This window comes from Drosophila guanche, unplaced genomic scaffold (genome assembly GCF_900245975.1).
Source record: "Drosophila guanche unplaced genomic scaffold, DGUA_6, whole genome shotgun sequence".
NCBI classification, from domain to species: domain Eukaryota; kingdom Metazoa; phylum Arthropoda; class Insecta; order Diptera; family Drosophilidae; genus Drosophila; species Drosophila guanche.
This window is the reverse complement of record NW_022995743.1, coordinates 3,443,744-3,471,379: the sequence shown is the minus strand read 5'-3', so window position 1 is coordinate 3,471,379 and position 27,636 is coordinate 3,443,744. Positions and strand designations below refer to the sequence as shown.

Sequence of the window (27,636 nt, the reverse complement as noted above, 5' to 3'; positions counted from 1 at the left end):
GGGGGGTGTGTGTCTCGTATACAACGGGCAAAAGATGTCGAAATAATTATGCAAATTCTTGGACCGCCCAGCGGAGACACGAACCAACAGCCGTGACACCTTCGGTGGGGACAGCAGTGCAAACGACGAATGCCATTTGCTGGCTACGTGCGAAAGGAGGAAGTCGTGACACAGCCAGGTGGACCTCCGAATCTCTCTCTCTCTCTCTGTGCACTCTGGTCACCCAGTCGCCCGGCGACACAGACGTAAGCGCATTTTAATGATCTCATTTATGCTAATCTCCAAGCGGTGTGTACACGCACACACACACACACACACACACACACACACACACACACACACACACACACACACACACACACACACACACACACAGAGACAAAGAGCGGCACAACACCACAAGAGGGGAGAGGGATAGAGAGGAGGAGCTGTGGTTGCCCCAACCTGAGGAAGAACTAACTGCCACCTTCTGCTAATGCTAATGAAGTCTAATTGAATTTCGGACACTTGACACGTCCCACAATCTCTGATCTCCTTGTTGACACTGCGGCACGGGGTGCCAGGTGCCAGGTGCCAGGTGCCATCGGGACTCCACACACACCACAAAACGAAATCTTTGTCAGCAAAGGAATTTGGCGGTAACAAATGTGCGAATCCAGATGCACGACTTGATATCTGGTCAAAATTCTCAACTATTATATCGACTCTCCTCCAGTTGTGTTTATTAAACGTCCCCATTTATTATTAAAGTCTTCTTCCCCCCATGACGAGTGCTCTGAGACCATCTCGGGATTTGTGTTCTGCTCCTCCAGCTGTCCAGCTGCTGCTTCAGTGTGGAGTCAACATTTGCGTTTTTGCGGTTGTGGCTGGCACACAATTTCCTATGCATTCGACCGCATTCCAAATTTTCTCGTAATATTTGATTTGATTTTTAAACAAAAAGGCTGCACACTCGCTTAGCTAGAGAAACGGACAGGGAGGAGGTGGACAGTGTCCGGCACGGGGAGGATTGCTGGTCAGGAGGAGGCTGTCATGTTGTCTGACGAGGGGTAGGTTGGCAGGGGAAGGGGAGCAGCAGGACGATAACGGTTCGGCTTTTATTAGCATCCCAGCGGCAGCAACAGCACTGCACTCCCTCCCACTTTGAAACACAAATCAGAATTATTTGACAACCCAGCTAATTTACATGAGTGTCCCCACAGGGGCATACCGACATGCACATGTAGTACCAGAGTGGGTACCAGCAGCAGGCGACAGATACGCTACACTCCTATCTGGACACGTCGCTTCGAAGCCCCCAAACATATCATCGTCAACGTCAGCAATGGGCATCGAAACTGAACTGAACCTGCGGCTTCTCTCTGCGGCGAGACTGTGGCCAGGTCATGGCACTGCTGCTCACACTGAAACTGGAATGAGCTGGACATACCCTCTACTCTCCCCTCTCATTCTTACTCTTTCTCGATTCATTGCGAAATCGTTGGACAACATTTCAAGTCAGTGGGACAACAAAAAAAACTTTTTTTAACCACTTGCGACTTGCATTCAATTTTATTTAATTACTTTCGACGTAAATTTCGAAACTTTATCACCAACAACGAGGCAGAGAAGTGCAAATGTGGCGGGAGAGAGGAGCAAAGAGAGAGCTGAGAGAAGTTAAAGCGACTAAAAGTTTCACTAACACGACACTGACCGGTGGAAGAGATGAACCACGTGGTGGTAAGCCAAAGAAAGGTAAGCAAAGGGTTACTCAAGTGGGAACACCCTGGAGTGGGAACAGTGGAGAGCGAACATCAAAGAGAGCCAGAGATCTGAGCTCTTCTACTAAAGCTTTTACTAAAATGTTTATACAGATCGCAGGTGTTTGGGAATCGTTTTTAGTATTTCTGGTTACCATTAATGATTCGACTTGATAAGCAACAACTTTCTACTTATTGAATAATTGTGTGTTTCAACAGCTTGTAAATAAGTTGAATGGAATTTTGATAGTACAACAATGGAGTGATTACACTGCTTTCAGACTCATTTTCATAGTATTAGTATGATAATGATACATTTTTGGTACATAATTATATAATTGAAGTAAACTGAAACGCCACTTACCATGGATAACTGTTGTTTATTATTTAGCTGTAAAGTGTAAAACTGTATTCGCTTCATTCGCACAGCTTCCAGCTTCACGCATCTCAATCAAAGCAAAACTACCATGCGATCTTATCAAAAAATCGCAAGGGAGAGTGTAAGCTGAGCGCCATCAACCACCAGACACTCTCTCCCTTGTTGCAGTTTTTGTCACTACGTCACACTCTCTTTAGATAATTCGAAACGAAAGCGAAAACAAAAACAAAAGCATAATCAGCATCTTTCTCCCTTCACACAGCTTGGAAAGCAGAAGCGCGATATCGCGAAACGAACGAATGAACACCAACACGATCCGGCGAAAGCGTAACAAAGGAAAACACTCACTTTAGACACGCGATAATAGAATCGTATTACAAGCGGCCTATGTACATACATAGGTACATTTGTATGTATGAACATATTTGAGATATGGAATCCAGCAACATATTCGTGTATATGCAAATATAGTGCCCGGTAGATAGTGCACGGCGATAACAGGGCTGATTCCTATCTAAACTGTAACAGGTGCCCAGCAGACTGGAGCAGGCTGGAGCCGTTGGGCCCCGAGATAAAACTGATTGATAAGGGGGTGTACGAGTATGTGGGGGGTGTGGGTGGATGGGAGGAGAACGCTGGCGAGAACACACAAAGCTCGAAGAGAGCTTGGGGGGCAGGAAAGCTTCGGTTTTTTGTCATCTCGTTTTGTGATTATTACTGTTTCTCTCTCCCTCTCTCTGTCTCTGTCTCTCTCCCTGTGTGTGTGTGTGCGTGCGTACCGTACCGTGCCGTTTGGGGCTCGAGTTTCAATTTATTCAATTTACCGTTACAGTTGCAATTGATGACGACGCCGACGAGCACAACAGCAGCAGCAGCAACAGCAGCGACAACAGAGGAGGAGCTTTGGAGCAGTCGCGCCACCTCAGTCGCTTCATCCTGGCTGCACGACGAGCTCGTAAGTGTTGCGGCTGCTCTCAGTTGTGACTTAACCGCCGGCCGGCGATCATCTCTTTTCATTGTGCTCTCTCTCTCTCTATCCAACATCCAACACCCACACCACACCCTCCCCGCGTGATGAGTGCTTGTGCTTTACTCTCCTGTTACCGTTACTGTTATTGTTACTGTTATTGTTTCTGTGACTGTTGTATGTGATACTATCCCTGTGCACGTCTGTCATGTATCGCAATAATGCGGACAGCTCTTTCTGTTTTATCAATCGCCTCAATGGGAATGCCAACGATGACCTGCAGCAGCCGGGGGAACATGAGCCGACCTCCGCCCTGCTGGACTACTGCAAGCGAAAGGTGATACCAGCAACCGTGTCATCGATCGTTTGATAATCTTTCAATCTGCAAACAGTTTCTGCGTCCCTATGTCACGATCTTGACGCTGGTCGGCCTCAATCCCATCTCGACGGACATGAGCAATGTGAGGGCCTGCTGCAGCTATGTCCAGGCTCTGATGGTGCTCTTTATCCTCCTGGTGGGCTATGTACTACGCTACATCTGTGGCTACAGGTGAGTGGAATGTTATACGAAAGCGTGCTCAAGTTAATCTTGCTGCTTCCAGAGGCGATCGTGGCTTCACCAGCTACAGGGATATACGACCCATTAGCAACAGCACGGATGGCGGCATCGCCACACCAAACACCATCGGCGAGCTGCTCTTTGGTTATGTGGTGCCGAGTGCCTTCAACCTGATGGCTTTTGTGGCTGCTGTGCTGGTGTGCAAAGTGATTGACCACGAGCAGCTGCAGAACCTCATCGAAAGGGTGTTCCTGATGTCCGCCAAGCCCAAGCGACTGTGTCGGATGCTCTGGCTGTTCTTGGGATTGGCCCTGGCTCTTCTGGCGCTCCTCTTCGCCTACGCTTGCGCTGTGGTGGTCATGCAACCGGCTCAGATCATCAAGGTGGCCTGGCTAGCGGAGCCTCTGAGCGACTGGGAGCTGTGCCTCCGCACCGGATTGCTGTGCACCATACTACTGCAGGACCTGGTGGAGATAGTTATATTGAGTAACTACTACATCGAGTGCTACTTGCTGAAGGTTCACTTGGAGTCGCTGTCGCACAAACTACTGATGCACTCCATCGATTCGCTGGACTGGATGCGGGAGGTGCTGGAGTTCCGCAAGCTCCTGGATCGTCTCAACCAGCACGTGTCTGTGCCCGTGTGCTTTCTGATTGTGATGAATCTGTCGTATGCCTTCGCCGGCATGGTCTATCTGTTCAAGGACTTTGATTTCCACTTCTGCGCCTTGCAGCTGGTGCTGCTGAACATCGCCAATGTTATGCTGTGGCTGTTCCTCGGCCTGCTGCCCTTTTTTGTGGCGTCCTCGGTGACGCGTGTCTGCCAGAGCGCCCAGGCCAATGGCCACCAGATCCGCGTGCGTCCATTTGTATACCACAATACCTCCGCGGAAGATCTCAACTCGACCCTGCTCTTTGCCTCGTCTTTGGACATGTCCGCCAAGCTCTTCCGCATGCCCATCCAACCGAACTACCTGTGCTTTGCTATCCTCGTTGTCGTTCTAGTGATACTCACACTTGGCATGTGCCTGAATCTCACGGCCCTGGGCAAGATCTAATCTCCTTAGAGTACATACATACAAATATGTGCATCTGCATACATTTAATAAAGATTTATGGTATTTGTCTAGCTTAAAACTTTCCGACTTGTCTGCCTCGCGGCAATTTATTTACAATTTACGATTTGGTTCTGCCTCCAGTCACGATTTAGCTACTTATGGTTAAACTATAAGCTTAGTCTCATTTAGTTTAGTTACTATCGCTGCTTCAGTACTGACTAAGTATGCACTTTGGTTTTACATCGGGTGTGTTTTGTGTTGTGTGTGTGTGCCTCTGCCGGGTTGCTCCCAGTGTCATTCAGGGTCCAGGTCTAGTCACCATCCCAGCCACGGCGGGTGATTGATTTTCGATGGCGGGATGAAGGTTAGATTTACTGGTATATTTATGAGGGCATGAACTCGCTTCAGGCGCTGCAGAGTGGACCGTATGATCACGCCGTTCTTCCCCAGCAGGAAGCCCGCAGGTATTGAAGCATCTCGATTGGTGTTGTCGTGGATCATCTCGATGTAGTGCTCAAATTCCGGTGAATTCGGATTGTACTCGGTGATGATGGCGCCCACAGCCCCGGCCATCTCCGCTTGAAGGGTCTTGGCGAGGAAGGAGCATTCCCTGCAATTGCCACGCACATGGAATTCTGTTAGATAAAACTGTAATCAAATCTTATCAATTCCATCCGCTTACCCCCTGTCCATGAGAGCGATACTTCCATGAAGATCACGTGTATTGCGCAGCTTCTGGCAGGCGTCTGGGGGATCAGTCAGCACCAGGGGGACGCCTTCGTGCTTCTCCGAGAAGGTGATGCCGAAATCCTTGGCCGGCCGCAGTCTGTAGGTGTATTCCAGGTCTTGCGGCGATATGATTTCAAAAAACACGTCACCCGCAATTATGTCCTGCGTGGTGATGGGAATCGATATCGTGGTGGTGGCTCGGATGCATCGGCTCAAGGTGGAGGCAATCACTAACCAAACAATCAACATTTTGGACACAGACGCATAACTAACATATAAGTTTGTTGCAAAAACAAACTACTAATTTTCATTGCACTAAAAAACTATCGATTGCCCCGCAGCCGAGCCGATGTATAAGTATCGTTAGCCGGCTGCGATTTTGACAACTGTCAAAAGAAGTATCGAGTATTTTCACAGCCGATACTGCACTACTTTATGTACTCGATATTAGTGGGTCGACTAACACAAATATGAGTGCACGGTGCTAAGCGGCAACGGGCTGTAAGTATATATACTAAATTGTTATCTAATATTGTTTGTTTTTTTTGTATTTTTAATGCAAGCCTGTTGACGTGCCCTTAATGCAACAATCGATACGCTACTGTCATCTCAATGACTTGGATTGTGCACATTGGGCTAAAAGCAACAATTCGCAAGGTTAAACTGGGTCATTAGGAAAGTTGGTCGAAAATCTTCGAGTCCAAAGGTCACAAATTTTTGAAATTGTATATTTGAAAAATCCAAGTTACATTTGACGCAAACGTAACTGGCCGTTTCAACCACAGGCCTCAATATTTCTTCAGTTTTCGATTTCATCCCGAAGTGAGAGCATCTCGAACCAGTGTTTTCAGAGCCAACCGCGTGGAGTTTCAGTGTTGCAATTTTCGCATGTCAAAGCAACTCTGATTGGTTTTTTTTTTTCATACTCGATACTTGCCGTCGATGCCATTGTACTAGTTCTGTGGTAGCCATTTTAATTTTTGGCGTCGAAAATACGGCGAGGAAATTGGCCCGGACCCTGTGGTTTTTCGCATTTAACGCAAGCAGTTTGTAGTCCTCGAGCAGGCAACGTGTGTGTCAAAGACCAGAAGTGTTTAACTTGTACAAATAACCAAGTTCCAATCCAGTAAAATGTCGATGTCTGCCACGTGCTACAAGTGTAACCGGCCGGGCCACTTTGCCCGGGACTGCAGTCTCGGTGGCGGTGGGCCAGGAGGCGGCGGACCAGGTGGTGGTATGCGTGGCGGTGATGGCGGCGGTATGCGCCGCAACCGCGAGAAGTGCTATAAATGCAACCAATTTGGGCACTTTGCACGTGCCTGCCCTGAGGAGGCTGAACGCTGCTACCGCTGCAACGGCATTGGCCACATCTCGAAGGACTGCACCCAGGCCGACAACCCGACCTGCTACCGGTGCAACAAGACTGGCCACTGGGTGCGCAACTGCCCCGAAGCCGTTAACGAGCGCGGCCCGGCCAATGTGTCGTGCTACAAGTGCAACCGCACTGGACACATCTCCAAGAACTGCCCGGAGACCTCGAAGACTTGCTATGGCTGCGGCAAGAGTGGACATCTGAGACGCGAGTGCGATGAGAAGGGCGGACGGAACTAGGAGAAGACCCAGTACCGCGCTTCAACTTGAAAATCATCGAAGAAGAAGAAGAAAATTTAAACACGAAAAAAAATTACAAAAATGAAAAATCAATTTGCTACAACATTCACAAAGCCAGCCAACAACAACAAGCGACAGCAGCACCCAAGTCAAGATCAACCCCCAACCAACACTACCACCACCCCAAAAACACATCTACACATACTCCCATCACACACAAATACACTCACACCTACAGATATAGGAGGCACCTCAATCTAACCATCATCTATCCAAGAATCAACCAACAACAATCTTGCATCTCTGATTCCAAAAGCTGAGCCTGCAGCGCGGTGCCAACGTTCCAAAATATGAAGAAGAAACTTTTGAGAAAGTAGAAGAAGAACCCAGCCGAAGACAAATGTACGAAAACGAGGAGCTGAAGCAGAAGAGGATCCGATCGAGAAAAGGAAGGAAGGAGAGCACAGGAGACGCGGGGTGAGAGACGGCGGAGACGACGATAGCAACGGCAGCTGTGCAGCCAAGCAGACGATGATGATGAAGCTGAAGAAGAAGAAGACGACGACGTCGATGCGACCCAATTTGTAAGATGAGACTAAACCCCAAACAAGAAAAAACAACAACCAACCACTTTATTATAATTATGTATGATTATGCTGCGAAAAAGTGTTTGAATTTACTAATTACATTATAACGAATGGAATGAAAACTATATAAGAATATATAAATACCTTAAAAATACTATAAAGCGATCCTATTAGGAGTTCCACACCAGAAGAAAAAAATAAATAAAAAGTATAAAAAACAAAAGCAAAGAAGCAAGCGAAGAGGCCGCGTTACTACTCCATCCAGCTGCTGCCGGCGAGCCGTAGGAATTATTATACACATGATGATGAAGATATTGTAGTGTATACCCAAACAGTCTGCCTACCAACCTACCTATACCACCACCATCTCCACAAACATCAGCACCCATCACCATCCACACCACCACCAGAGAAGAGAATCACCAAAACCAATCCCCAAGCAAGACGAAACTCGCCCGGCAAGATCTCGAGCGGGGTACAAGCGGAGCAAGCTAAGCCGGAGGGGCAGCAAACAAGAACAGAAGACAGAAGAGGAGGAGCACATCAGCGATGGTAGAAAGAGACACTGGAGGAGATCGACAACGAACAGATGAGAAGAATACAGTACAGAGAGCCCCAGTTGTAAGAAACTTTCAGTTGTAACGAGACACCTACGAGAGATGCGAAACCTACGATGAAGAAAATGAAAATTCAAATATCACTGTGATTGTTTTTTAATTGTAAATTAAAATGCTGGAGCTGCTGATTTGAGACAAAAAAAAATAATCCCATGCCATGTGTCGTCTTTGCTTATTTATTCTTTATCTGTTTTTTTTTCGCGGATCTCTGGGGCCAGGCGGAGGCCGATCGCTCATCATCGGTTCTCTTTTGATCTCTCGTTGCTTTTCTGCTCTTTTCTTTGTTTCGTGGGCAACCAGTTTTCATGTGGTGCCGGTAAAATTGCAGCTGTGAGCGAACACATGGCGCGGGCAGCTGATGGGGCCCCAGTCTGTCCCGATCTCTGAGTCAGCTTTTGGAGTTAGTCTGAGGTGTGCCGGCCCGGCAAAAATCTGCCATTGTCTTCGACTGTGTGTGTGTGTGTTTTTCTGCTTTCTTTGCGCCGTTTCCTTGTGCATTTTATGTACAAGTACACGCACACACACATACTGGCACGCAAGTTGACGTACATACAGACACACATTAAGTGAATATCTCGAACCAAAGTACAGTCGTCGCCGGGTGCTGCTAATGGTGAAAACTCGCAGGCGGCGACACATACATATGCATATGTACGTATAGAGGTGACTGTTGGCTGAAAGAGGGAGAGAGAGAAAGAGAAGGAACAAGCATGATATGCGGCATGGAGAGGGGGGACGATTGCGAAACTTCAACTCCACTCCGCTGTGCCGCGGCCATGCTGCTTGCTGCACTTAGCAACAAGTATCGTGATGTATAATCCGGTCTGGTTGCCCGGGCGACTGTGATTGAGGGTCAAGGTCAGGCTCTCCGCGCATCAGCTGCTGCGCGCATGTGTAAAAGAAGTTTCTTGGTTCCCGGAGTTTCGTTTGGGCACCGAAGCCTCTGCTGGTGTTGTGCTTTGCGTTGCCCAAGCCGGTTTTTGCATGATCTCGTTTTGTGTAGAAGCGCAGGGAAACATCGAGTAAACGCGCCATTTAACCAGGGTTACCCGCCAGGGTCGTGAAGATCAGCCAGAAACAACTCTGTCTTTGTCGGTGTTGTTTGTTGGGTAGGTTTTTGCTTTTTTCTTTTTTAATTTATTTAATTCTCAATCAATTACATTATTAGGAATTTATGCTACAATTTGATAGGTTTCCGCTTCTGCCATCGGTTTAATTTTGTTAGAACATTGGATAGGGTAAGGGGGGCCGGCTGCTAGGACACACACTTGACGCTAAACGAGTCGTGAAATGAACATTGAATATCAACTAGAGCGCACCTGGAAACTCGAATAGAATCACAAACAAAGTACAAACCATGCATATGTATGTATGAATGTATATATAGAGCTATATATCATCGTTATCAGTTACAATTTAAACTAAAACTTGAGGTTCTGTGCGCTTGCACACCATCTGACAATCATCATATGTATCCAACAGCCATATTGAGCAGCAGATGAATACACAGAAAGTACACGGATCTTCCCTTCGGTTGTCCATCTACTTCTCCGACTTGTTTCGCGTCTTGGCCTGGCTAGAAGATGATGTTCCCGTTCCCATCTGAGATTTATCAGTCCTACGGCTGCTGGTCCTGGGCAAGGTGGTGCAGCTAGCAGACATGGATTTGTCCTGCAAAAAGGGAGCAGAGTGATTTTTATCAACTAGATAATGATGGGATTACAATAAACACTCGAAAGAACATGCTGAAAATGCTGAAATCGATGGTTAGTAACGCAAAACTGTACAAAAGGGGAACAGGGGCCATGGAGGTTAAGAGCTGACCGGCCGCCCAGCGATGAACGAGCAAAACGAACACTTGGATGAGCTTGGATTAGAACGAACTCCCCGGCAGGGCTTACTTTAGATCTCCGTCTCTCTGACCGCCAGCGGCTCGTCCGGCATGGGGTCTGCCTGCTGGCTGGGATTAGCTTTGTTACGCAGCACATTAGCTTTGATATTCTGGATCAGTTGGCCGATACCTGACTTGCGCTGTTCCACGCTGCCCGTCGATGTCTGGCTAATGACATCTGGCTGGGGACTCAGCGAGTGGCGCTTGGGTGGCAGCGGAGGTGGAGGAGCTCGGCCCTTGCCATGCACAGCCCTTGGACGCAGCGATGGGGAGGGAGAGGGTGACATCTGCAGCTCTGGCTCCAGTTGGGCTCGAAAGCTGTGCTTGATCTCCTCCAAGGTGTCGCGTAGTTCCCGTGGCGACACTGGCCTAGATCGATCGGATGGTTCTGGATCAACAATTGTGTCTGTCTCTGTGACTGAGGAGCGTATCACAAGCAGAAAAGGATCTATGACGGATGGTAGTTCATTTGTCAGTTTGCTCTCGGTAGGAACATCTGTTTGCAATGTTCCTGTATTGGTTTCAGGGGGAAACAACTGCTCCGTTGGCTCTTCCTTAAAGGCATCATGGGTTCTTCCTTCCAATGGGTATATTTTCTTTGGTTCTTCGCATGACAGAGCTGCCTGTTCTGCAGCTTTCTCTTCTTCATCTGCATCCAGCAATGGCATGGCTTCATAGAAGTCATCCTCATCTGCATCTGGATCTAAATCTATATCCTCTTGCTCCTCGTCCACTTCATGATGTGTAATCCTCTCCATGTGGTCCCAGCTCGCTAATTCTTCTGGCCCTTGCTGGCGCACACCTTGAAAGTAGAGCTGATTTTCCAAATAAACCTCGTCCCTCATCTCCTCCAGCAACTGTTAACCAACACCAGTCTCTAGATGGATTAGGATTGTCAGGGATAAAAAGATACACATTATGCCTACCTCGTTGCGTTTGGACTTGACACGTCCTTTGGAAGCATTTGTCATGGAGGAGGTGCGACTGAGTCCACTAATGGGCTCGGCACTGGAGTAGCCGGAGCTAATGTCATCCTGGCTGCGTATGTTGTAGCTAAAATTGCACCAAAACCCAGGGAGATCAGACTGTCTTTCAGTTGGATTGTGGACTGCAACACTCACTTGAAGTCACCCGCATTCTTGGCGGTCACATCAACCTCGGTGAAGTACATCCCGGTGGAGTGACGCGTGCCGCTGGCGGATCTGCCGACGGGCGTGTGATTGCGTGGTCGCAGGAGACGCGTTGCAGTTGGCTGTGTGCGCATCACCACCGACGAGGACATGGACGATCTCATCACCTCGTCCAGCTCATCCTGGGTGCGATGCATATCTGGCTCACTCAGATCGCTGAGGCTGTAGCTCCGCTTGATCGTCTGCACCAGATTGCCGCCGCCCTTTGATGGGATCACAAAGATATTACAGAGGAGTACAGAGTGTACATTGAGCGCCCAAGCAGTTGGCATTTAAATAATTTAATTAAACTAAAAACTTATCGAAACTTAGTCGTACAAAAATATAGGAATAATCATAGACATGGTAGGAGGCGGAGGAGGAGTCGTAATCATTTACATGTGCGTCGAACGGAAAAAAAACGAAAAGCTTCCAGCTGGCGGCTGGTATTAGATGCTATGTGTACATATGTATGTGCGGGGTGTATCGCTGAGTGTGTAAAATTCGATCATTCGCTGAGTATCTATTGGCGCGGGTCTCCAACGCCTGGTTTAGTCGTTCTCCACATCCACGTCGGGTGTGGGCTCGCGCAGTCTGCGACGCGCTCGCACCCCTTGAGTGGCAGCAACGGGTGCATCCAGATCCGGGGCTCGGCTGACACGTTTGACAGCAGCTCTGGAAGCAGCAGCGGCGGCACGTCGTGACTGCACTCGGCGTGCTGGCGGGTCACGTAGACGGGCCGCTCCAGCATCCGGGGTCGGCTCCTCCTCAGGTATCTCTTCAATCACCATTCCGCAACGCTGTGACTCGGGCTCAATATAGCTCTCGATGCCGCTCAACGAACTGGAGCGCGGCAGCCAATCCTCCAAGCCATCCATCATGTCCTGATTCCTCCCAACTGCAGACAGATCGCCTGCCGACTGTGAGTTTTGGAGGCTGCGACCCACTGTCATTTCTGTCATCGAAAAGGTCTGGCGGCGGCGGTTAGCGGATTAGTAGCAGGCAGGCAGGCAGGGCAGGGCAGGTGCAGGTGGTTGGGTGAGATTCGTTTTGATTTGGTTTTGGTGGGTTAAAATGCAAAGAAACATAAGTGTGAAAAAAAGAAACGAAATGGTTAATCAAAAAGAGGCAAACGAAAAGAGTCTTAAATTGAAATGAATTGCAGCTGAGGCACACACACTCACACACCAGCACACTCTGGGCCAGAACTGTCCCCATGGCATTCCCCACATATCTATTTTTATGCCCTACCCTAGCGGAGAGACTAGGAATGGGAATGGAAATGATGCAACGGGCAAGGGCTGTGCGATATCAAAGTGGAATATAAATCAAGTGGCGAGGAGTGCCACTGCATAAAGGAATTTTCCCATTTCTTTGTATTACTTTCGGACAAAGACCTGAACAAGGGTTTCCAGTCATACAATATGACTAATTTGGACATGACAAATCAATAAGAAATGCCCCTACTACACCCACGCAGTAATCCCATATTCTCATTTAACTTTCATTAACTCTTTTGACCTACATCAACACACAAAAATCATCTAAATAACTTTTAGTACTAACACACATTATCTTTCAGTCGAGCGTCTCGAGTCGAGTGTCTTGGCCCCCATTTCGAGTGTTTATACTGGGCTGGCCGAGATGGGTACGTATTCGTACAACTGCTCCCCTGCTCTGGTGGCATCAGTTTGTTCACTTTTTTGTTTTTATTACATTCGTTTCAACATGTTAATTTATCTGCTATCTTCTATCGGGCATCGTGTAATGCACTGCACACAAAAAGAGAACAACAAAACTAAAAACTAAATCGAAACAAACACGCAAAAGGGCACAAAGAGCATTCAATTCTATTTGTTTAAACTAAATAATATTAAAAGTAAAATGTGAAGATAAGAGAACGAAAGCTCTCATGATGATGTTGATGATGATGATGTGGATGTGGTTGGTGGTGACGATGCTACTGTTGTTGTTGCTGCTGCTGCTGTTGCTTGCGATGATCGGTTTGCTTTGGCGATGATCAAGATGAGAACGCGCGCGCGAGATAGAGCATTGCGCAAAAGTTTATATCTATTTAGAACGACTGAAAGATGCTGCGGAGACGGAGGCGATGCTCTGTTTGGCTGCTGCTCATTTTATGCAACGTCGCTGGAGGCAATTGAAAATGGCGAAATGTATTGTATTGTGTGTGGAGAGCGAGCGAGCAAGGAGGAGGAGTGAGTGTGTGGTGTGGATTAGTGTGTTTTGGTTTTGGCTAATTGTAGGGACGTGAGTAGTGTATGGTGGCTGTGGGGATTACCTTTACGGCCGTCTGCATGATGACATTTGTGGCATATTTGACTCCCTTGGAGCCCAGCTGTAGCACCGCCGTATATCCACGCTCCTTGGCCTGAGTCAAATACTCGTCGATTTCCTACACAAAGAGAGAGAGAGAGAGAGCGTACACAGAGAGCGTTATATGCGAATAAATATATATAGATAATATGTATGGTTAAAAGTATATCACACCTGTTCGTGGCGCGTCAACATGGGATGCACAAACTTGCGATACAATGTGGAGCTGCCCTTTGTGGCTGGCGATAGCAGCCAGAATACGAGGACCACTTTGACTTCATAGTAGAATGGAAACCAGGATATAAATATGTCTGTGAATGTTTCAATGCATGTGAAAAATGCAAAGACAATCCAGTACATCATCCATTTTACCTACAAGAAGAGAAAATTATAAATGGAATGTGCGCAGGATCTATAGATCTGGGCTGTACTCACATATTCCTTCACGTTCTTGGTGCGCACTGCCTTGTATGAGGCATAGGCCGGGTATAGGGTGCCGAAGAACAATCTGAAAGCGGGAAACAATAAACTTTGTGCACAAGTCCGCGGCGCTAAAAATATAATGATGAGCGCACAGATGCACGCCGTGTTGAAGGATAGACTAGGCAATGGCCAATGCTGTAGCAAATCTAGGAGCCAGCCCAGTGCGTTCAGATTCTGCACAACTTTGGGAGCGGGCGGCGGAGCCACGGGCTGCTCGACAATGTATGGACCAGTGTAGTCGTCCACGAAATCACTGTCCAAAGAGCTAAGAGAGTCTCCCAGCTGGTACAGCGGCAGCTGATTCGAATGCCGCTGATTGGCATAAATGAACTTTGGATAAACGGGGACAACATTCTCTTGGTGGTGGTGGTGGTGGTGGTGTTGCTGCTGCTGTTGCAGGTCTTCCTCCTCTTCCAGCGAGTAGCTGCGTCCGTAGACACCTCCTGCCGGGTGACGCAGGCGTTTAATATTAACTGGCCGCTGATAGAAGATCGGCCGCTGCGCCAGCGGCTCCTGCTGATAGAATGGCCGGCTCATGGCGATGTCGATGCATTGCCCGCACCCGAAAATGCCTTGCGTTTGCGGTTCCTAGCGGCTAGAACGCCGAGCACAGACTACTGGCCAAGGCACACAGAGAGCACAGTGCAAGCCCATCTAATGCTCTGGCGGGGGGGTCTATTAATAAACGAACGCTCGGCACACATTGTGTGTCTCGCTGAGAGACAGCAACAGCAGCAGACACAGCCAGAGAAGCAGCATCAGCGGCAGGCATGTTTATGCGGAAGATTGTACACATCAACTGATCGACAGGGATCACGATATCCCCTACCCCATCCCCTAGCCACTGTTGATTAGAACGGAGCACTCTATAAATACTGACAATAGTTTTGCATGGAGTTGCGGACAGAAGGCAGTCTGTCGACTTCAGTGTGGCCTCGTTCGGGGTCGCACCATATTGGGCAAGGCGAGTGCGTCGGCCTCATGTGGCAACGCAACCATATTTGGGTGCAGTTCAATTGAGGGTTACACACACACGACAGTACGGAACGGAATGGAACGGTACTTCTCTGCCAGCACGCACCACACCAACGCTCGAGCAAATCACAGACCAGAAGCGTGACGCCCACACAATTAGGAAGCACTCAAAATGACTTTCGTTGCGGCTGAAGCGGAGCGGAGAGCAAGGCCGAGCTTCGACCAACTTTGTTTTGGGGGTCAGCACCACTCGTTCTACGAATGTGGAGGCAGATTTGTGTTTGTGTTTGTATTACTCACATTAGAAGTCGCGAAATCAAGCTGCTGATCATCTTGAAGGTTGAGGCTGGTCTCCGCGCAGCACCTTTGTATACCTATGTACGTCCTTTGTTCTGGAAGAGAAAAGTCAATCGTAATTACTCGCATTTCTCCTACCCCCTTCACCAACACCTTTTCCATCCTTACCCACCTTTTTTTTCTATCACCTTTTTCCAGCACTAATCTTGGATTTTGTTATGTCTATTTTTAAACTAACAAATTTTAAACAAAATCTCTAATCAATTTCGATTTTGTGACTCTTTTAGCGGAGTTTGCTGAAACTCGCAGGAGGAGGACTCCTCTACAACGCAATTTAGCACCGTGTTGCACGTCTCCACTTCGTACTGCGACTGTCAATCAACTAGACTACATTTTTTTGTGCATTTCTCGCACGAAATTGCTGCCGTTTTGTGCACTGCTTTTTGCCTGCATTGCCCGCGCGAACAATAATGCTTTTGTTTAACACACAAAAAACGCTTGCAGCTGGACAGAGACAGAAGAACAACAACAAGCTGGCAGTGTGACCGCGGATGGATCGATCAAATATACCGCTTTATCCTTCGGATATATACCGAATTATACTATATCATTTTTAAAGATTGACTCTCTAACCAACTGATGTCAGCAGATGAAAAGAAAGTCTTCATGTTGCATTCCTATCGAATTCATTCTCAAAAAAACATTATTGGTCATTCACAGGGTCTCTGTGCCACCAGCATACCGTTCATTGGCTGTTGTAATGTCTGTGGAATATTGTGGAACTAGTTCGATAGTATATTTTAAGGCGACACCCGGTATCTTTTATCTATAAAACCGCGGTCACACTGCTCGATTCCGACACAAAATCAAACCAAATTTTTGTTCATTTAATTTTATAAAATATACGAAAATGGCGCAAAGTGCTCCCGCCTGTAAGGATACTCAGGTGAGAGGTTCATTCAGTAGTTGCTCCTTCATAGTTTTCAATCACTTCCTTGCAGGACTTTCAATTTAAAGTGCACAACAAATTTGCGGCGTTCAAAAAATGCGGCGAGCCCCGTAGCAATGTGAATCTTTTGGCGATTTCCTGCAGCCGCGGCCTGCTCTTTGCCGGCAATCCAACACAGCCGGAACTTAAGGGTATGTATGGAAGAGTGATTGGCGTTTACATTACCAATCATTGCCAAACCTTGCAGTGATCATTCTCAAGGATTTGGCCAGTGCCAACAAGTCGATCGGCGAGCAGCCGCAAGCAAGGAGCGTGCCCCTGCCCAGCGTGCCCAACTACATCTCGTGCAGTGCCGATGGCACTCTGCTGGCCGTTAACCTCACACAGAATGGCACCAGCCTGCTCAACATATACGCAGTGCAGACGTTCCTGGCGGCGGATGTGAGACTTGTTTACAGCATTCGCCTGGCCAGCGAGGACTATGTTCATGCTGTGCAGCTGCTTTGGAATCCCGTGCTGCCCGGCAGTCTGGCCGTAGTGCTGAGCAACGGTGCCCTCGGCATGTACACCCTGAAGGAGGGCGACACCTTTGAGATGCATTCGCTGGACAAGAGTCAGCAGGTGAAGTGCGGCTGCTGGTCGCCCAAGGGGAAGCAGATTGTCCTGGGCTTCCCCGGTGGCAAGATACAGCAATTCAAGCCGGATCTCACACCAGCCAAGACATTGGTGTGTCCACCCAACATCCACGATGCTCCGTTCGACACCATCGCCATTCAGTGGCTCTCGACGTACCAGTTCGCTGTGATCTTCCTGCAGCATGGTGAGGACTGCAGTCCCGCCCTGTACATCCTGAATGCGCCCAAGGGTGGCGCGCTCAGCTATGTCAACTACTACGACATCTGCTACAGCCTCAATGGGCCGCGGAATCATCAGTTCTTCTTCAATCATGTCGCCCAGTGGAATTTGCTGCTGGTGACATCGGCCAATGGCGTGGAAGTGGGCATAATGGGCACCTTCGAGGCTGGAGACACACCCGCCTGGCAGCAGTTTACGCTGCTGGATGAGGCAAGGATCGAACTGCCGCTGGCTGAGGGCAGCCAAGAGGAGACATTTCCTCTGGGGTCTGTCTACGACACTTCCTCCACGCACCAACTGTCGATCAACGAGCAGAAGCTACCCACTATGCCCATGGTGCATGTCCTGGGCACGGACGGCACCCTTCTCTCCTTCAACTTTCTGAATCTGCTGCCAGGAGCACCCTCTGTGTGCTCTCCGCCTCCGCCAGTGTTGGACAGCTCGGGACAGTTCCGTCCGCTGGACACGCTGCTGCCAGCTGGCAGTGAAGCGGAGGCGGCCACACCACCGCCAGAGCCCCAACAGACTCAGTCCGCTCCCACGGACATGTCTTTTGCCTTCTCACCGAACACGGTGACCTCGACGCCTGCTCCTGCCAAAGACAAGCCGCCATCACTCTTCTCTGGCTTCGCAGCACCCGCAGCGAGTACTCCATTTGCTGTGGCTCCAATTGCAGCTCCAACCGCGACAGTAGCCAGTCCCGCTTCGGGATTCGGTGGGTTTGGTGCGCCCACGACGACTCCTGGCTTAGGATCGATGTTCTCCGCGCCTGGTGCAGCTGCACCAGCAACCTCAAGCGCCTTTGGTGGTCTGACTTTGGGTAAACCCAATGTAATGTCGAGTGTGGCCAGTGCTCCCGTTTCTGCCCCACCGTCAGCACCGGCTGCTGCTGCTCCTGCTGCCATCAACAAGCCGCTCTACACCGTTCCACACACATTTACGCCAGTGGCCACGAAGCAGACAGCGGCAGCATCAGCAGCTCCCTTGTCCAGCCAGTCGCTGGATAACACAGAGACCATCGTCAGGGAAATGATAGCCCTGCAGATCGAAGCATTCAATCAGGACATTCAGCAGCAGAAGGCACTCACCACGGAGCTGCTCAACACGGTAAGACATCTTCTTGTTTCCTCTCCTCTTCAATCTCTCACTGGTGTGTACAGATTGCAGCTCCCTCGTCGCTCAAAAAGTATGCCAAGCGATTGGACGACCTCGAGGAGCTGAACGAACAGGCCAAGGATGTGGAGTTCGAGTTGGATGTGCAGGGACTGCGCCAGGGTCTCAATGAGGCCTACGCCATAGTTGCCGAGTGCCGTGGCAAGCTGGAGGTCTACAGAAAGCCAGAGTGAGTAGCATACATCCGTCAGATTATCCAGCGGGACGTTCAATTGTTGTATTTCCCTGTAGCATTACGCGGCTGATGAATTCGAGCTCCTATGATCCGGCTGGACGCCGCATGCTGGCTCGCCTGCAGAGCTATGTGGCGGCCAATGAGGCGCAGCTGCGTCTGGTCCAGCAGCAAGTGGATCTGCAGTGGGAACAGTTTCAGGATGTGTTACGGCGCAAGTCCAAGTCGAGGATGCACATACCGTGCCTGGAGGGTATCTACCAGAAAATGACGCGCCTGCAGAACCTTGCTTCCGACCAGCGGATCATGCAGAACAGCATCAAGGCCAAGCTCAAGGAGCGTGGCCTTCTCCAGGCCGCTCTACTCGACCAGGACAAGAGTCGCACGCGCACCAATGAGGCGTTAGTAGCGGCCTTGAACTCTGAATCATCCGATTACTGACCCATTTCTGCTTCTGCTTTCAGTGTGGAAACATTGGCTGACTCGATTCTCTCGATGAGTCTTAGCCAGACCGTCGACTCGAATGCTGCCAAGCTCACGCAGCACAAGCTGCGCCAGATCCGGAAAGTGGTGCAGCTGCAGAAGGTCAGCATCATTTGTCCCCAGCGTCCAGATCGTGTGGGACTGAAGTCGGAGGTTATACTGGAGACCAAGCGCAAGGCAGAGATGGTGAAAAAGGCCGCTGCCAAGGCGACGACTGCCAACAAGGCAACCCAGGCAGCGACAGCACCTGCCCCAGCACCAGCTCCTGTTGCTGCGCCACAACTACCCAAACCAACTGCATCGAAGCCCGCGGTCAGTATTCCGGCTATAAGTGCTGCACCCATTGCCACGCCATTCGCCTTCAGCCAGAGCAGTCCGTTTGTAAAGACTTCGAGTGTGACGACGACAACGACCACGGTAAGCTCCGGAGAGGCGCCCAAGCCAGCTCTCTCCATATTCGGAGGATTAAGCAGTGGATCTGGCTCGAGTTTTGGCCCGGTAGGAGGCGGTCTTTCGTTTGGCGGAGCTCCAGCAGCGGACAGTTCAGGCGGGGCCAAGCCGTCGCTGTTTGTCGGTTTTGGGATTGGTAAAGAGGCCACAGCAAAGCCTGCTCCAGAGCCAACAAAGCCACAGGATCCCCTAGCTAAGGAATCTCCACCATTTGGAGGTGACTCTGAGCCAGCGAAGGCGCCAGAAACCCCAAAAGCGGAAACAGTTGGCAAATCGTTCGCGTTTACAGGCTTCGGAGGAACTGGCACCTCCAGCTCCACGTTTAGCTTCGGAGGACTGGGCTCCTCCCTGGGTTTTGGCGGTGTGTCCAAGCCAGACACAACCAGTGCTGTAGTGACATCAACAGCCTCTGCCGTTCCCCGTGGATTGTTCGCTGCAGCTGCAACGAAACCCAACGAAAGCGACGCAGCGGTGAGCAGCAGCAGCGCCACCAAGCAGACGGCCACATCTGTTGCAAGCCTGAGTGCTGCTCCTGCCATGCCCACAAGCAACAGCGGAGTGACCAGTACCGCACCCAGTAGCTCTGATTCGCTTGGCGGGCTCTTTGGATCTGTCAATATTTGCAAGCCACAAACTAAGGAAACTTCCGCAGGTGAGCTATGATTTAGAGTTTAGATTTTACTTGAAAACTAATTCTGATTCCCCATGGAAACAGCGTCTGGACAGCCCGGAAATATCTTTGAAAGTGGCTTCACCTTTGGGGGCCGAGGTGGAGATGCGCCAAAGGGTTTGTTTGCAACCATTACTCCAGTTACAACAGCCACCGAAACAACTGCAGCTGCCGCACCAACTATGACAAAACCTGAGCCAGTGAGCAGCACAGCCGCAATTGCTGCACCAACTGCATCGACTGCTGCGCTAGCAACTACAACGTCCACGGCAACCGTGGCAGCTGCACCCACACCCACAACGGCACCAGCTGCACCAACTGTGGTTGCGGTTCCACCAAACATTACTCAAGCTGCAGCGCCAGTATCGACAGCCGCTCTGACTGTCACCTCAAGCGCAGCCGTGCCAGGCAGTACGTTCTCCTTCTCGAATGCATTCAGCAGCCTCGGCACCGCACCAGCCGCCGCACCCGTGACTGCCAGCAGCTCCAGCACAGTGAGCAATGCATCGTCTTCGGTATTTGGCGGATCCTTTTCGACAGCAGCAGCACCAGCACCAGCAACAACCGCAGCACCAGTGGCCAGCAATCCATTCCAGACGTCGACAACGTCTGCAGCCCCAGCCCCCGCCACGAATCTTTTCGGAAATGTGGCCAAGCCCGAGGCCAGCGTGTTTGGCGGTTCACCTGCAGCCAATGCCACTCCTGCAGCTGCCGCAGCATCCCCACCGAGTGGCCTCTTTGCATCAGCAGCCATCAGCAATCCGGCGCCGTTTGGAAGTCCAACATCGGGAGCAGCCGCCTCCGGGGGCAACATCTTTAGCCAGGCCAACAAGCCAAGTGTATTCGGACAGCCGGCTGCAGCAGCAAGTGGTGGCGGATCTATCTTTGGAGGTTCAGCTGGTTCTTCATTTGGATCTACGTCCATTTTTGGTGGAACCAATGCCCAGAGTCCTGTCAGTGCACCCGCTGCAGGAAGCACTTCCATTTTTGGCCAGAACGTCTTTGGTCAGCCGGCGGCACAAGCTGCGTCCCCCGTGGCCGGCGGTAATATATTCGCCAGTCCTGTCAGCGCCAGCCAGCAGCCACAGCCCTCTGCCTTTGGCGGAGCCGGATCTATTTTTGGCGGACCAGCGACTCCGAACTCCTCGCCTGCATCTGGTGGATCAATCTTTGGCGGTGGCAGCAGCACTGGATTCGGTTCATTCTCCCAGACTGCCCCTGCTTCTGGAGGCTTTGGCAGTGGCTTTGTTCAGGGTGCGGGATCGTCAGTGGCCCAGTCCGGGTTTGGATCCCCCCAAACGCCTCAGCAGCCTGCTCCAGGTGGATTCGGAGCGAAGCCCGTCTTCGGTGGCTCTCCAGCCTTCGGAGCCAGTCCCACCTTTGGCGGAGGTGCAACCTTTGGCAGTCCCAAGGGATTTGGCGGCTTTGGAGCCAGCCCCAACGTGGCCGCACCACCAGCCTTCGGAGCTCCTGCGAAACCAGCCGGAGGCAACATCTTTGACACTTTGGGTGGACAGGAATCTGGCTTGTCCTTTGGCAATCTGGCCCAAACTGGCAACCCAAATGCCCAGAAGCCAGCTTTTGGCGGGTGAGTAATGCTATTGGCGTTCTTGTCGCGGTTGTAATGTGATCCTACAAATATTCTCTCTCATTTCAGATCGAGTTTTATGAATTATCGTTGAATTTATGTACTGTTCTGATTTGTTCTTCCTGTTTCGATTAGGTTATAAGTTTAACCATTAAATCCTAATTATATGTAAATGCTGAACTATATTTCAACTCAAAATTATAACATGTATAACTATGGTCCTAGAACCTTGATGTCCTCAATGCGAAACTGATTGATGGCGATCGGAGAAGTTATTCTGAACAAGAGGAGGTATGCAACGTCCTGATTCGACAGAAAAAGGCAGAGTTACACTCACATAAAAATATATTTTAGTTTAGAAAATCATTTTACATGGCCCAACTGGCGGCCCACGATTTGGCTGGTTCTTGCTGGTTGTTGTCCAAAAAAGCTACAACAACTTTTCTTGTACAACAATTGTATTTTTGTTGTAAAAAATGGCAACCACTTTTGTATTTTTTTGTCTGCTCTTGGTGACACGAGCGGGACGTGCGATGGCTTCCTGTGCTCGGGGGAACATCCTTGATAGAGGAGTCCAGTTCAAGGATCAAGGATAATTTTTAGGATAAATATTTTGTTTTCTGGTCATTTTGTGATCGTCCCTACTTTTGGGATGTTCTTCATCCGATCTGGACATGCGATGTCTTCATGTGATGTGGGGATCGGGAGTGCTCAGAATTAATGGTCACTTTACGACTTAGGTAGAATAATAGACAGTTTCTTTTTGGAACATTTTCGCTTGTCACTTTTATTACGAAATAAATATTACACACAGAAATAAAAGCCATATTTTTGCTGATTTTAACCCACTGCTAATTCGAGGATACCTAGCTTCGATCTCATCCCCAACTCTTTTTGCTGAACACAATTTAGGGAACTGGCGAACCGGCGAAAGGTTCGTACGTAATAAGAACTGATAACTGATTAAACTTGGTTTAGCAACAGCTATTACACACACATAATATATATATGCATATATATATATATATATATATATTTGTCAATAGGTTATACATATTCGTATGCGTATAATTAGTGCAGTGTGCATAATTATACGTGAATAATTCATATAAAATAATACATACAATACAGCACAGATACAGATTAAAAGACAAGATGTAAATATATATATAAGTATGTATAAAAGACAACTAAAATGACCAAAAGGGGTGGGTGGCTATTACACATAATCATGTAGCGTATGGATCGTACATATATACGCATATATAATATATATGGATATAAATAGTGAAAAATAGTCAAAAACATTTTACATATACAATTATAGAGTCATACACATACATACAGCATACAGCATATATAGTAGGTATATAGATATAGATTAGTATAAATTATTATTATTATTATATATATCAATATATATATATGTTTATATGCATATTGTAGATTTCTTTTAAATGCAATTCGATTTGTTTTTGTTTTGGTTCTTTAGGGCTAACTTAGGTTGGTAATTGTTAATTAATTGTTAGAGATTTACATGCGACTACCCAGCTTAGATGTTGTTATCCGAATTATGTTTAGGATATTTTGTTGTTGTTTAGTTTATATTAATTGTAATATTAGTTACGCTTCGTTTGCACACAGGTTTTAGTTTACGTTTTAGTTACGATAATTAATTATTATTCTAATTCTAGGACAAAACACTCTGCAACAATATTTGCTTTGAAATTCGTTACACGTTTTTTTGGGGGCAATTTGTTGTTTCGTTTTCGTTTTCGTTTCCATTTCGATTCTCTCATTCGTTTCTTTGTGTTTCCTGGTTGTTCGTTCTGTTCTGTACTTTCATTTGAGCAAAACTTAAACTTAAGAAGGTTTTCCGTTTATATATCTGCACTTATTATCGTGTTGCTTACTCGGTTTCTTTGAGACTGTTGCTTGCATGGTGCGTTTAAAACGACCTTTTGTTTGCATTTGTTTATTTAATTGTATTGTTTGTTTGTTTAAGTTTTCATTTATCATTTATCGCTTTGTCATTCGATTACCATGGGCTGGCTTATCTTTCAACAACTGTGTTTTGTTTTCTATCTACAACGGGAATCGGTACTGTACTACATCCAATTTCAGTGTTTTTTCGATCGATTTGGAGGGGAAGGAGCGCTGATGAATTGGCGAAGAGGAGGAATGTTTCAGATGGCAGGCAGGGGGACATGACTTTGCTTAAAGCTCGTAAAGGTGGCTTGGTTTGGGTGAAAGAAAAGAGAATTCACATCTCAAAACGAGTTGGAAAGTAAAAAATATCTCTCTGAAACGGAAGCGAAAAGGGATAAGGACTTGGACCTGCTGCTTGGACATGGCAGGGGCTACAGTTGCGTTTCATTTACATACATACATTGACTGGATAATTCGGATCGTATTGGATCGCCATATAATCAGTTAGTTATTCAGAGTATTATGCACATCGCCTGGGTAGCTTGCACTAGTAAATTGGATATATCAATAGAAGATATATAATGTATATAGAATATAGAATATATATATGCATATGTGGGGGAGTTCCATCAATTGCTGGACACTCCGCCGAAGGATTATATAATTGCGGAAGGGAAAAGGAAAGCAAATTGATGCCGCTGCTTCATCATATATGTGTCTGCATATAGTTTATGTGATTAGCTGATGTATATATATGTATAGGGACGTCTGTATATATATGGCATATGGTTCGAGTATATATATATGTATATAGATCTGTGAGTATACATATGCTGAAGGAGCAGAAGTAGTAGTAATAGTAGAGGGAGAATGCCTCGTGTTCTAGTAGTCGATAGAGTGGACAACGATGGCCATAGCGATGACGATGACAATGCGTAGGGAATGGAGATGTAGATGTAGATGTAGATGGGAAAAGTGGGGCATTCGATACCGAACATCGAATACCCTTTGTTGTACTACCAGTGCATCATGCGCAGCTGATCGAGAATGCGCTGCTTGAAGAAGGTGCCCAGCATCCCGAAGACCGTTGAGACGGCCGCAATGCCCATCATGACCTGCATGACGCAATGGATGCCGGACAGCTCCTCCTCCGTCTGCTTGTGGCGGTGGCGTGCCCTGTGGTGTCGCCGGCCGCCGGAGCCTCCTCCGTTCTCGTGCAGGCGCTGCAGCCGCTCCATGTCCTCATCGAACTGCGGCACTATGGCCAGATTGATGACCTCCGTCTTGGACAGCAGCTGCTCGTTGGCTATCGTGTGTGCCTCCGTGGCTCCACCACCGCCGCCCTTGCTGGTGGCCTCATTGTGCTCACGCTCCCTCTCCCGCTGCCTCTCCAGCTCACGAATTCGGGACCGCTCGTCCAGCATGGTGTTGTCCCTGCTAAAGTCAAAGTCGCGGCTGAACGGCATCAGCGGCTGCTGCAGCGTTCGCCCCGAGGTGGGATACTCGGCCAGATTCACCTTCGTGAGGAAGTGACGCGTCGTTTCGCCACCAGCTGATCCACCACCTCCGCCTGGCTGTGCCAGCAGGGAACGAGGCGTGGCCTCTGTGGGCAGGGTGGGCAGCTGATCGCGCACTCGCGTCTCCTGGAACTGGTTCTTCTTGATGCCCAGCACTTCGGACAGCGGCCGATTGATCATCGGCAGCAGGGAATCAGATGTGGGACGAATGATGAAGGATCCGCCAGGTTGGACATTTGCCGGAGGCTCCATAATCTCTGGCTGAACGGGCTTTGGCGTGGTAGCCGCTGTGGCCTCTGACTTGCCATCCGCACGATCCTCGCTATCCTCGCTGTCCGTATAGACGGAATCGTCCGCGGACGAGTCGTCGGCCGCGCTGTCCAGAGCGGAGGCCTTCGAGGAGGACTCCTTCGACGGCGTGCCGGCGAACTTGTGGGTAAGATTGCGTATGGGCTCGTACTTGGAGCTCTCCGAGTCTCCGCGGTAGAGCAGAGCCACCTTGCCATCGGGTGTTAGAACGGGCGTAATCTTCGGATGTGGCGACGGAAAACGATGACTGCTCTCTGGGTCGGGCGACAAGGCATCGAAGTCGGTGAGCGCTGGCTTCTTCTGCTGCTGCTGCTGTTGCTGCTTCAGCTGCTGGTCCTTGTCCAGCTGATCCTGCTCCTTGTCCGTCTGCTGATAGACAATGCTCACCTTGCCCAGCGGCGTGGAGATAATCTTGATGGCATCGTTGCCATTCTTGCGGTAATAGTGGCTGCCACTCTTCCGCTGATGCTGCGAGCCAGCACCAAAGAAGCCAGCTCCGTCGCCTGTGTCGGCGAACTCGTCATCAACGCCGTCATCGTTATCCTCGCCATCCTCATCATCGTTAGCAAAATGGCCACTGCTCTCGCGCAGATCGATCGCAGTGCTCGGCACGGCCACAGCCACAGCCACCGCCGCAGCGGACTGGCTCTCGGTCAGCAGTTTCTTGCGAATATTCTCCAGCTGGCTCTGTCGATAGCTGGCACTGCCAGTACTACTGCTGCTGCTGCTGCTGCTTGGCCTGAACCTTGACTGAAAGCCACCAAAGCCACTGCCCTCCTCATTGACAAACTGCTCCTCGTCCGCCCGTGGCCTGACTGTGCGCGGCCGCTCGAGTGCTATCCGCTCATCGTCCTCGTCATAGCCCATATCCTCCTCCTCGTCCTGTACGCCCACCAGGCCCTTGGGGTCGGGCAGCGACTCGGGCGACTCCCGTTCATCTTCACCTGGAAAATCATCATCATCCAGACCATCATCATCATCATCGTCCTCATCGTCGTCGTAGAGATCTGCCTGCATGCGATCTGTTTGCTCTGTGGGATAATCCTCACTATCCACCAACTCCGCTTCCTCCTCCTCCTCCTCCTCCTTCTCCTTCTCCGCCTCTTCCACGTTCTTTTCAACAGTTTTCTGGGCCCCCAGTTTCGCGGTGTCGTCCCTAGGGCTAAAGCTAAGACTATCGTTACTATTACTACTATTCCTACTACTAATATAAGTTAAATTTAAACCTGTTCCTAAACTAACATCTAAGCTGCTATTGCTCCGTTCGAGCAATTGGGTAGTCGCATCTTTCAGTCAGTAGCATTTCTTGGTGCATCCGCACTTGCGGACAATATCCAAATTCTTGATGTACTTGCGATTATTGCTGCACACCATGCGCACCTATCAAACAGAAGGGAGAGAGAAGGGTAAGACGTGTCCATTAATCAAGCATCCATCTATGCACTCACCTTGCGGCGCCTCACAATCTTGGCCGCACAGCACTGATTGCCGCAGCCTCCCACGCACTTGGCGTACTTCAGCGGCTGCCGGGAGCGGCAGTCGTTCTCCGTATAATACTCTCGCACCTGCTCCTTGCGGCACGTGGATGCAGCTGCAAAATCAACAAAGTGTAATTAGTCAAGTGGCTGGGGGGGTGTGGGGGGCTCATTAAAAGATGCTAACAGCAGCAGCTGAGCATCGTGTGGCATGTGGCAAGTGTCTGTTTGTGTGTGTTTATAGCAAATGATGAGGTGAGGTGAAGGTGATGGTGCGTGGTGCAGTCAAGCGATAGAGTTGAAGCAGTGCAAAAGTCAAGCGAAAGATGTACTAACAAGGAAGGATAACTAACTCTTCTCCCTCTATCGTTGACCTCCACCCACACACTTAATGTCAGAGTGTCTAAGCCTAAGCATGATAGATGTATGTATGATGTATTTATGTATTTATGTACCGGTGATTGTTGGGGGCTCTGTGATGCCCTCACCTTGATCGCAGTAGCGTCCACGTTGGCCGTGCTTGCACTTGCACTGGTAGCCGTCACGGGCATTGGCATTCGCCACACAGCGGCTGCCACGTCGGCACTTGTTCTCCAAGCAGGGATCCACGGGTTCCTATATCACAAAACGAATCATATGTAAGCATAAAAGGAGAGTTTGAATCACTTAGC

The 27,636-nt window shown here is 49.1% G+C and overlaps 6 protein-coding genes across 19 annotated transcripts in view; 3 read left to right on the top strand and 3 right to left on the bottom strand.

Annotated features, from left to right (window-relative positions):
- Positions 1-2,935: 2,935 nt before the first annotated feature.
- Positions 2,936-4,781, top strand: LOC117592147. Its single transcript, XM_034285715.1, has 4 exons — positions 2,936-3,073; positions 3,369-3,422; positions 3,478-3,635; positions 3,688-4,781. Exons 1-4 carry the CDS (start codon positions 2,960-2,962, stop codon positions 4,700-4,702), a joined length of 1,341 nt encoding a protein of 446 aa, XP_034141606.1. The 5' UTR covers positions 2,936-2,959; the 3' UTR covers positions 4,703-4,781.
- Positions 4,782-4,787: 6 nt separating this feature from the next.
- On the bottom strand, positions 4,788-5,771 carry LOC117592148 (PRADC1-like protein). Its single transcript, XM_034285716.1, has 2 exons — positions 5,385-5,771; positions 4,788-5,312 (listed from the first exon to the last, which is right to left on the bottom strand). The coding sequence occupies exons 1-2, from the start codon at positions 5,678-5,680 to the stop codon at positions 5,018-5,020; spliced, it is 591 nt and encodes a 196-aa protein (XP_034141607.1). The 5' UTR covers positions 5,681-5,771; the 3' UTR covers positions 4,788-5,017.
- Positions 5,772-6,365: 594 nt separating this feature from the next.
- LOC117592149 (CCHC-type zinc finger protein CG3800) lies at positions 6,366-8,144 on the top strand. The gene has a single exon (XM_034285717.1). It carries the CDS (start codon positions 6,563-6,565, stop codon positions 7,040-7,042), a length of 480 nt encoding a protein of 159 aa, XP_034141608.1. The 5' UTR covers positions 6,366-6,562; the 3' UTR covers positions 7,043-8,144.
- Positions 8,145-9,376: 1,232 nt separating this feature from the next.
- LOC117592145 (receptor expression-enhancing protein 1) lies at positions 9,377-15,924 on the bottom strand. 14 transcript variants are annotated; one of them, XM_034285713.1, is made up of 9 exons: positions 15,568-15,924; positions 15,399-15,490; positions 14,076-14,148; positions 13,815-14,012; positions 13,606-13,719; positions 11,259-11,530; positions 11,064-11,190; positions 10,268-10,994; positions 9,377-9,917 (listed from the first exon to the last, which is right to left on the bottom strand). In XM_034285713.1, exons 2-9 carry the CDS (start codon positions 15,428-15,430, stop codon positions 9,898-9,900), a joined length of 1,563 nt encoding a protein of 520 aa, XP_034141604.1. In that variant the 5' UTR covers positions 15,431-15,490; positions 15,568-15,924; the 3' UTR covers positions 9,377-9,897. The 14 variants fall into 14 exon arrangements, with proteins under 14 accessions (XP_034141604.1, XP_034141601.1, XP_034141603.1 ...); XM_034285704.1 differs by having other exon boundaries at positions 9,776-9,917; positions 10,148-10,997; positions 15,564-15,924; XM_034285703.1 differs by having other exon boundaries at positions 9,776-9,917; positions 10,148-10,997.
- Positions 15,925-16,200: 276 nt separating this feature from the next.
- Positions 16,201-21,962, top strand: LOC117592144 (nuclear pore complex protein Nup214). Its single transcript, XM_034285699.1, has 8 exons — positions 16,201-16,341; positions 16,397-16,535; positions 16,592-18,306; positions 18,360-18,541; positions 18,604-18,945; positions 19,009-20,129; positions 20,193-21,735; positions 21,805-21,962. Exons 1-8 carry the CDS (start codon positions 16,306-16,308, stop codon positions 21,827-21,829), a joined length of 5,103 nt encoding a protein of 1,700 aa, XP_034141590.1. The 5' UTR covers positions 16,201-16,305; the 3' UTR covers positions 21,830-21,962.
- Positions 21,963-23,335: 1,373 nt separating this feature from the next.
- Positions 23,336-27,636, bottom strand: part of LOC117591526 (protein slit) — a 53,944-nt gene continuing 49,643 nt past the window's right edge. The window contains 3 exon segments of the mRNA XM_034284854.1: positions 23,336-26,870; positions 26,939-27,081; positions 27,421-27,580. Coding sequence (XP_034140745.1) covers positions 24,681-26,870; positions 26,939-27,081; positions 27,421-27,580 — 2,493 coding nt within the window. The 3' untranslated portion in view covers positions 23,336-24,680.